This window comes from Netta rufina, assembly GCF_964035555.1.
Source record: "Netta rufina genome assembly, chromosome: 5".
In the NCBI taxonomy this organism is placed as follows: Eukaryota; Metazoa; Chordata; class Aves; order Anseriformes; family Anatidae; genus Netta; species Netta rufina.
The window spans coordinates 27,773,597-27,784,079 of NC_140128.1; the positions used below are offsets into that span (position 1 = coordinate 27,773,597).

General features: G+C 36.0%; 1 protein-coding gene across 1 annotated transcript in view; it reads left to right on the plus strand.

Moving 5' to 3' along the window:
- Positions 1–10,017, plus strand: part of PALS1 (protein associated with LIN7 1, MAGUK p55 family member) — a 49,380-nt gene extending 39,363 nt beyond the window's left edge. Inside the window, exons 8-14 of the mRNA XM_084288361.1 lie at positions 120–303; positions 1,931–2,002; positions 2,444–2,515; positions 3,184–3,351; positions 4,083–4,285; positions 5,585–5,695; positions 7,050–10,017. Coding sequence (XP_084144487.1) covers positions 120–303; positions 1,931–2,002; positions 2,444–2,515; positions 3,184–3,351; positions 4,083–4,285; positions 5,585–5,695; positions 7,050–7,226 — 987 coding nt within the window. The 3' untranslated portion in view covers positions 7,227–10,017. The remainder of the gene's footprint in view (positions 1–119; positions 304–1,930; positions 2,003–2,443; positions 2,516–3,183; positions 3,352–4,082; positions 4,286–5,584; positions 5,696–7,049) is intronic.
- The last annotated feature ends 466 nt before the right edge of the window (positions 10,018–10,483 follow it).

Sequence of the window (10,483 nt, forward strand, 5' to 3'; positions counted from 1 at the left end):
ATTCTAAAGGATTTTGGCGTTTTTATATATCAGGCCTCCACTGCAATCACAGAAGATGGGGATGTAACTCTTCAGAAGTTACACATTTTTTTCTTGTTTTTACATTTGATCTTCCACAGATACATGTGAAAGCACATTTTGACTATGATCCTTCTGATGACCCTTATGTCCCCTGCCGAGAGTTAGGCCTGTCTTTTCAAAAAGGAGATATACTTCATGTGATCAGCCAAGAAGATCCAAACTGGTGGCAGGCTTACAGAGATGGAGATGAAGATAACCAACCACTGGCAGGCCTTATTCCTGGTAAATCAACCTCTAGAAAAGCCTCGACAAGCTGTTCCCATAGCTGTAGGGGATAATATTCTGGTTTTGAAAGACTCTTATACCCTAAAATATCCACTTCCTTAAATATCTGTGACTTTGAACTTTTTGCAGCAGAGCCCACTGTTGGTTATGTAATATACTTTTTTAAAAGATTGACCTTTTAGAAGAATGTCCGTGTATAGATGTTAAACCACCACCTCCACTGCAGTTCATCTTTCAAGAATTACTCTCCTTGTCCTGATTCTTACACCCTGGGGATTCTGTGGATGCAGAGTTCCCTCTGCTGGCTACAGCAGAAAACTTAGACTTCAACCTGCTCTTTATCTCTGGAGATGAGAGCAGCTGTTATGTTTCTCATTATTTCAAGCTTGAAAAATAAATATTTTCACTTAGCAAAGCGCTTCAGTTACTTGCAACAGTTATGCTTTTTTTCTAACTGCTGGTGGCCTTTGAGTAATTGATGTTTCAGAAATTGAAGTCGTCATATTTCAATGCAAAAATTATATGTACTGCTAATCCATTACAGATGTGCTGATCTGTTAAACAGTGAACAAAAAGCTTTTCAAATTCAATTGAATTAGCCCTATTATTTTATGGTGATTGAGTGAGATGACAGGAACACTGATTTTAAATATAGCTTAATGTTTTTCAAGCTGAAATTAAAAAAAAAAAAAAAAAAAAACAAGCATAAATAGAACACATACAACAACAACAACAAAAATTAGAAAACCGTATCATCATAGTAGGGAAATATAGTCTTTCCTGTTTTTTCAATTCTCAGGCAAAACTATCCAGAATTGTACAAGTGCTCTGCATCTCTTCCTTGATGAATGTATTTTGGAAGCAATAAATAGGTTTCTCAGCAATTTTAACCTCTACAAGTCTCTGGGAATTCTTTTGAAAGGGTCAATCCTATCTAAAATTCAGAGAAATTTTGGGATGCTGTGAGAAGGAAATCGGCTCGTTCCTTAGTTCCCACTCACTACTAACATAGCATTGTTGCATTCTTGAAGAAAGTGATAGACAAGCTATATGATAATTCTAAGAAAATGCACAAATGCATTTGATGATAATACTAGGTATGTAGCTTGACAGCAAACACGGGCCTTAAAAATAATGCTTATTAAAAAAAGCACCCTATGAGTGGTACATAACGTGCTCAAAAAAAAAAAAAAACAAAAAAACCCTGAAATTTTACTGTAAACATCACCTGAAGTAGGTAATGCCATAAAGACAACAGACACATTTGCGTAAATATGAGTAAAATCACTTCCAAATACTGTTGGTTTTAAAGGCTGTTGCTAATGTACATGTTCAATATATATTAATTGTGGTCTTGATTTTGATTGAGCTTGATTTTTTTTCTTTTTAAGATTCATTCTATTAAGGTGAGGTAATTTTACATATCTGTGGAAAGCATATTTTCCCCATTGGTTTCTCTTTTATATGACATACTCCACTGGAAGTGTCAGGGATATAAAAGCTTAGGAAAAAGTAAAATGAGGAAGTCATTAGAAGAACATATGGAAATATATATATACACACAGCTATACGTGGAAATGTTTTTCAAATGTTAACTGCTTTTATCTCTTTTAAATGCTTTAAGGAAAAAGTTTTCAGCAACAAAGAGAAGCAATGAAGCAAACTATAGAAGAAGACAAGGAGCCAGAAAAATCAGGTTAGACACATGCTTTCCAATGCAGGGGGTGGGGGGTGGGGGGGACACTAAGTAATAGAGGTGCTAATTACTATTACCTGGAGCCATGTCAGTGTAGAGTTACAGAAAATTCTGTTTTTATAATACAGAAGTAGTGATTCTTTGAAATACTTGGTGTAGATGGAAACCTAAATTTAGTGATACAAATCTCATGATTTTATCATAAATACGGACAACGTAATTAGGTTAACATGGAAGAATTTGGAATGCCTCTTTTCTTAAATAATTTTATCTACCAAGTCTCAGTTGAAGTCCTTGCTATGCAGCATTTGCTTCATACACCCTGCTGTTGTAATGAAATGAAAAACATTGTGCTTTCAAAACTGCAGATCCAGATAGTGGGTGGGATGGGAAGCATTTTACTGCATGGGTATGTGATTGTGATGATTTTATTTTGGTTAGGAAAACTCTGGTGTGCAAAGAAAAACAAAAAGAAACGGAAAAAGGTTTTATACAATGCAAATAAAAATGATGGTAAGTAACCTCTTTTATACAGCGTGCATTTAAAAGCAACTATAGAAGATTCTACAAATAGCCTTGTAAAAAGAATGCTTAAATCCAGGCAGTTAAAAATACTGCCTGATGATGGTGTTCTGTGTGGTAGCAGTAGTATGCTTTGTAACAGCATTTAGTGAAAGGTACAAAAGAGGTGGTGGGATTAGTAGAGCCATTTAGTGTCTTTAGAAAAGATGAGATAAAACAGCTTTTTAGGCATGGAAGCACTCATAATCTTACAATGGTGAACCACTTTATTATGGTTTTGTAATATGTCACTATGTATAGTGAAGTTTAGTAAATGAAAACTTTGTCCACAGTGAGTTGTGTAGGCTACTTACACCATATTTTTACAAAAGTACTTTGGGATTGGGATGATGATTTTTGTTGTTGGGCATAGTGCTATTCTTGTACTAGAAACTTGTTCCTTGGCAAGAAAGCTGTTTACTTAGTTTATATGACTGCTGATGTCATTAGGAAGTGGAAACACCCTTTCTTTCCCCAGAGGGGGAAAAAGAATGACTTGGTTTACTGGACAAGTCAATCTTCTGGGTTTTAGAGGGGAGCTTCCTGAAATTTTGTACAGCATGCAACTAGCAATAAGGGATAAAATAAATGCTGTCACTTTGTTTTGTTTTTCTGTCAAGATTATGATAACGAAGAAATTTTGACCTATGAAGAAATGTCACTGTATCATCAACCAGCAAATAGGAAACGGCCTATTGTTTTGATCGGTCCACAGAACTGTGGTCAAAATGAATTGCGGCAGAGACTTATGAATAATGAAGTGGACCGCTTTGCCTCTGCGGTTCCCCGTAAGTTTGATGGGCAGATATGATTGCTTATTCTAAATGCTGTCTATAGTCAAATCTCATGATGAGAACTGTAATTAGGAGTTTGGGGTTTTTGAGTCAGCTCTTGGATAAAGGACAAGTTGTGTCTTGTGTGGCAAAAAGTGGCTTTGGAAAGTCAATGCAAATCCAGTGTCTCAACATAATGCTTCTGTAACACTGTGACACGTATATATTTTGGTTTGGATACAGTTGGAATGAGTTATAGAAGTTTTACAGATGTGACAGTTTCTTTTTTAAAGAACTTTTGAACTAGCTATCCTGCATAATTTTAAATTTAGGTGTCCTCAGTGTCTTTCCAAGCTGCTTATATTCTACTGAATTTTTTATTTTTAATGTCTTCTCTACCTGAAATTAGATTTATAAACTGCTTAATGTTATAATGTGTTATAAACAACCAACAGTTTTTTCCATGTTCAGAATGCTGCCACACAGGTGATATGATGCCTTACATAACTGACTGTTTATTTCCTAGATGAACATAAGAAGACATCTAAATGTATGTTCAGCCTTTGACTGTTTAATCTCTCCAGGGATATTTATTACATACAATAAAATACCTATATTTCTTGTATGTTTCAAATGCCTTATTTGCTTGATAGTAATACCTCTTCTAACAGAGCTATTGATTTCTCCCCTTCGGTTCTACAGGTATATCACTGTCTGTTTGGTTTTTTTTGTTGCTTTTGTTGTAGATACCACGCGGAGCAGGCGGGAGACTGAAGTAGCTGGCAGAGATTACCATTTCATTTCCCGACAAGCATTTGAGAATGACATAGCTGCAGGGAAGTTTATTGAATATGGAGAATTTGAAAAGAACCTCTATGGTACCAGCATAGACTCCGTGCGGCAAGTAATCAACTCCGGCAAGATATGCCTTTTAAATCTTCATACCCAGGTACAGCAAAAGCTGTTGTCTGTTGTGCTTTAATACTAGTAGCTACTGTGAAAATCTAAAAGCTATAGTAGGTTTGTGTAACCTTAGTCTGTTCAAGGTCTATTTCCATGTTTATTCCAAGTTTTTTTCAGTGATGTTTAGTTGACTCTATTTAGTGTGTTGTGTATATTTACAAACAAGGAACAAGAAGGTTACCTTTTAACATCTTCTATATCTGTGCTAAAGTTAAAAGGGACCTTGGTTTCTAGATATTTCTCACCAAATATCTCAACTGAAAAATTAACTAAAATAAAATTTGTCCCTAACTGTTGCAATTACTCTGGGAGCTCTGAGGTTTTTGAAGATGAAGTTGTTTGTGATTACACTTGGAAACTGCATTTGGGGAATGTGTTTATGCAGTCCTATCGGAGGCAGGGTTAAAGTACATCAAATCAACAAAATTGAACAGCTCTTTAATTATGACCTTTTGATTATATAGAAAGAAAAAATAAACTATGCATGCAGACCTCAACTTTGAAATTTAGGCAAATGTAGGAGGTCTAGTCATGGAACACAGCTGATCTGTTATGCCATACTGTATACATGTCTGCTGCTGTTCCAAGTGTTGTAAGAGACTCCCTAAACTTAGACACCGTCAATAAAGTCTGGTAGTATGGATGCTAGAATAAGCCATCATCAGTTGGGACTGTGATGCTTTGCTAGAATTGCTCATGGGTATCACAAAGCACGTAATATGTTGAAAATTTTTTCATACTTTTAAAATTGACTTGCTCTAATTCTGTGGTTGCAAAATCTACCTCAGAGATAGTAGCTTGTCCCAAGACAGACAGAAGGAAGCTTTTGGAAAAATTAAACTACAGTCAGGTTCTTTTTATTTTCCATCTCTCAATACATATGTAGTTTGCAAAAAGTATGCTGAGGATGTAGTATATTTAGTGTCCTGTATTTTAATCTTCAAAACAGGAAAGGATAAACTGAAATTTTCTTGATTGGTATTAAAACGTTTTTCTTTCAATTAAAAGCTCATACCATTCGCTAGCATTGTAAGGAAAGTTGCTTCAATTTAGGTGACTTTTTTGCTTTAGCATACTGAAAGATATTCCTTCAGTTTAAGTTATTCTTGAACAAAAGTAAACGTGTGGGTTCCATAAAGTTTTTTTTTTTTTTTTTTAAAAAAAAAAGGTGGAGTACCAATTTTATAGCCCATGGTGACTACACTGTGAGTGGTAGTAATAATACTGTTATGGTCAATTGTGCAGAAATTGGTTAGCTGTTCAATAATTAATCCTTTTTCTGCAGTCATTGAAGACACTACGGAATTCTGACTTGAAGCCATATATAATATTTGTTGCACCACCTTCACAAGAGAGATTGCGTGCTTTATTGGCCAAAGAAGGGAAAAACCCAAAGGTAATGCATTTAACACCTCTTCTGAAACCTTTGTTTAATTTACAGATCTGAATTGTTTTTGGTAAACAAATTAATATACTTTTTCTTTGGAACTGGGAGATGGTAATGGTACCAATGGTACATGGGAAGTGGTACAGTTAGAGATCTGTTTGCTGCAGGTCAGTAAGTAGACCGTACTCGGGGGGGGCATGGGGTGCTTTCCTTAACTGAATGTGAGAGGTATGGGGTAAGAGGATCCATTGCTAGTTCAGTTTTCCTGGGTCACAGTGCTGGTCTCTGCATTTTGGTACAAAAATGCGACCCTTTATTTCAAAACTACAGAAATCCTGCTCTGTCTTCAAGTAAATCTTGGAGGAACTCTAAGGAGCATTTTTTTTTCTTTCAGAATTTACCTGGCCTTGGAAAAGTACTTGAAAATGTATTAACTTTTTAGATAAATTAATCTTTACATTTGATCTTCTAGGCTCACTTTTCAAGTTTTGAGTTTTCTGAGATCTCAGCTTATCACCTCAGTTCAGGTGATTTTGTTAAATGAGAAGTTAGTTCTGCTGAGTGGAATTATAACCCACAAATGTATCCAAGGTGTCTGAAATCTCTGAAAAGGCCCTTACTAGTTTATGGGATACAAAGTGCATATTGCTATGATAATGCAGTATATAACTGGTAGATTCCACTTAGCCTTCTACCTGAAATCTACCTTATAGTGTGGGTAGTACTTTTCAACCCACAGAGTGTTAATTTAGCATAATGTAGCTCAGACTAAGGAAGAACAGTTCTCACAGCATAACTGCATCTACTCAAAAGGACTCCTGATACAGCTGTTGATCACGAATTGCTCCTCACTCTGTTCTAAGCTGTGTTTTGCCCTCCTTACATGATGCAAGGGTGATGCATGTATTGTATGGATGTAAAACCTAAAAGGGAATTAGTCAAAGTCTTAAAACAGGGATTTTTTTTTTGTAAGGGTTAAAAATAATCGTATTCTCTACATGGATAAGTTTCCTCCTTCTCTCTGCAATCTTCAGTCTTTTCTGGAGAGATGATAAGCATAGCAACCTAATTTTTTGAGCCTCAGTCAGATGCACGTCATAAAAGGAGCAGTGCTTTGTCTTCCTCATTTACTTCAGTCTGGGACAGTTGTACTGGAGTGCCACTTGTGGCCAGCCAGAAATCATAGTCTTGAGTACCTTTGGCTTTAAAATATGTCATGGTTCATTGTAGTCATAAACTTAGCTATAAGTAGCTGATGATGCCATGAAAATTTATGTAGAAAACCTGAGTTGTTATATTTCGCTACTCTTGTCATGGGGGAGAGGTGTACACACGTGCAATAACTCCCTGTTTTTGATTGCAGCCAGAAGAGCTGAGAGAAATCATAGAGAAGACGAGGGAGATGGAACAAAACAATGGTCACTATTTCGACACAGCAATTGTGAATTCTGATCTTGACAAGGCGTATCAAGAGTTACTTCGGTTAATAAACAAACTTGACACAGAGCCCCAGTGGGTACCCTCTACCTGGCTACGATGAGAGAGAATCATTCCAAGGGACAAATGGATTTCAATCTAGTGATCGTTCTAAGGGGATCGTATGTAGGTCTGCTCAGTTCTAGTAATAAGTGTGTGAGCTCTATAGACCTCAGTGGCTGCATCCTTTGCAAGTGGAATAGTTTATTATTGAAAAAATGTACTAATCAGCTTGAGCTGATTTAACTGATCTAAAGATTGTCCAAATGTTCTTTCTCTGTGGTCTAGAAATGGAGACCTTGTCAGTACTAAGCTTTAGATAGATTTTTCTAGCAACAACTTTTATATAAAAATCCACATTTTTCTACCTAGTCACTCTTAGGAAATCAAAGATTTTAAGTGTGTATGTGTGTGTGTATGTGTATATACAGTCCATGTTGTCACATAGTTATAAATATGAATGTTATTTAACACTTAACTTAATGACTTTGTGGGACATGATGGTAGTTTGAGTGTAATTCTACAGATCTTTGGGTGGAGAAATAATATACACATAAAAATTCTAATATTAATGACGAATCTCTACTTTTCAAAAAATTGAAAAACAAAGATGCCACTGGTCTGGAGCTGCCCTTTGAGGTTTGAATTTATATTTTAATTCTAAAAAACATTCCACTTTCGAAATAGCACTGTAATTGGAAAATGTGTATAATGTAAATATTTTGATCCTTGTATCTTTTTAGTCAGACTTTTAAAATCAGATTTGACTGCACATTAATTTTAGGTCCAATCAAAGATAAATATTATATTGATCTTTTAGATTTGATATTTTTATGGAATTTTCTTTAAAACATCAGCTGATTGGAGCCACTGTTCTCCACAGATCTCTACAGATATTTAGAAAGGCAGAGGTTATATTTTTATGAAAAATATATAGTTGTAAAACACTGCTTGGAAGTCAACTTAAGCTCTCATGTTTTATAACAGGTTACTGGCTAAAACAGACTGATGTGCTAAACATTGGAAGATAAGTGGGTATTTTAATCTCTGCAAATGGTTTATGGTATGGCTGTTGGTCTAATGGATAACTAACTGGAATTAAAATAGCTGAATGTAGCTATTGCGTTACAAACAAGCATTGTAATTCACTAGCCTACATGCTGTCCTGCATTTGCTCAGTACTGCAGTAAAAGTATGCGTGAAACACTGGTAACTGAAGTCACAAGAATAGAATGCAAGAAAGGGGGATATTTGTAACTGTTAGAACAAAAAACTTGAATCAGGTGAACAAAAAGGCAAGGTCTGTCTGCATCCTAGTGTGTTTGGTGAAGCAATGAGAAGATCTCTGCATCCTCAAATTCTGAGCAGTGAAGGCTTAACTACAAAGGCTACGCACCTGCAGTAGGGCTGTTCTGTTGCTGAAGCTGACTGAGTAGTAGTGTCTCAGCTGTTTTGGTTTTGGGTGGCACAAAGAACCCTGAATGTGAATATCTCTTAATTTTAGCCATAGTGTTTCTGAATTCTTACAGGTAAAACACTGGAGTTAGGTCAACGTGTTGTTCGCTCCTGTCTATTGCTGAAGGATTAAAAAGTAGTTGATTTTTTCCATACTGTCTTGCATATGTTCTTTCTTCAAGTTTCAATGGAACAAACTCATACCCATAGTTGAATAGAGGACTCTAAGTATACAGGAAATATAAGGAAATTTTCAGATGACTTTCCTAGTTACTGAGCTAACATTGTGCATTGAAAAATTAAAGCATAGAGTGCATTCCTGTCTTGTTAGGAAGCATTTGCAGGTTTAATATTTAGGGCTGAGAAGCAATAAGCAGTTAATGAGGCTAAGTAATGACCCTTCGGAAAAAGTTCAAATCTTTAATATCTTCGGTTTGCTGATAGAAATAATATAATAGTGTTCTAGCTGTTGGTTTGAGGGCTAGATATTCAAGATAATAGCTTTTTGCCTCACATTGCAGGCACATTGTCGGTTTAATAAATTGTTTGGAAACAACACCATTCAGGTATATTGGATAAACAGTGTTTCATAGATGACAAAATATTATATCAGTTCTACCCTTTTTTAAGAAAGATGATTGTAGAAGTATTAGCCTTTTTGGTATTGACTGCTTCATAGTTGGACAAGAAGATGGAAAGCAGTAAAATGTATTCTTTAAGGGTACCCTAGCTCAGCTATGTAAGTACTGTCCAGATTCTTGCAGTCACAGTCAGCTCGAGACAGTTGCTGAACCCTCTTCTGTATTCAGCATTTATAGCCAGTGTCTTTCAAAGTAAATCATACTGTTAATGTATTTGATGTTCTTCTCCCCAGTTTTTCTGAAATGGTGTACAGAGGCTGGTTTTATACCAATAAGTTTTGAATGTAGACTTAAGTAACATTGAAGTTCAGCTCTACTCTCTTAATTCCCAAGGCACGCACTGCTTGCTGATACCCATACAAAGAGGTGCTATGGTAGTTATAACCACTGAGCAGTGGACCTGGTGCTCCATCTGCCACCAGTTTGGACCTGGAACTACCTTGTGTAAGAAATGATTCTGCCTTTTTTTTTTTTTTTTAATGAAGAGTGTGTATTAATTCCCTTGAGAGTAAAAGAGAATATGCAAACTTCAGTGGTGAAACACTTTGTCACAGGCTTTGTAGTGAGCTGTGTCAGACTGAAATGAAGGTATCTGCATTTTTACCAGTCCAGATTTAATTAAACGTTAGCGGAATTGCATAAAATTTTGAATGTAATTATATGTGACTTTTTAAAATATATGGTGGGGGTTTAATGCCTTAATTAAGGTAACTTTACTGAGACCTGTGGTTAGCCCCACATCATACTTTTATATGTGTATCTGCACTCTGTATTTTGAGACATCATGAACTGCACACTAATGTAAAAATGTAAAATATTTCTAGATTTAAAATAAATCACTGTACAATTTTACTACTTCTAGTGTATCTTGGAAGTCGTCTTCCTGTTGTTTTGCTGGATGTGTGAAAGATGCTGTGACCCATCAGTGCCCTAGATGTTCTCCTTACCTCTCCCACTGGATGCATGGTGTCAGAAGGGAACAGACTGCAGAGAGAAACTGTAGACCTGAGAAGACCGCAATCTTACTGTAGCTTTCTTACTGATGCTGCCTGATCTTCTCAATTCAGTTTCATCCTTGTACTTTGGGGGGAAAAAATCATTTCAGCTAAATTCCGAGACTTTATGAAGTTAACATAGTAAGTTTTAGCTGTCCTGATGTGATCTATTTTCAGAGGGACAAGCTTGTCATCTTATTTGACAGCCACAAAATTTCATCTGTCAGATG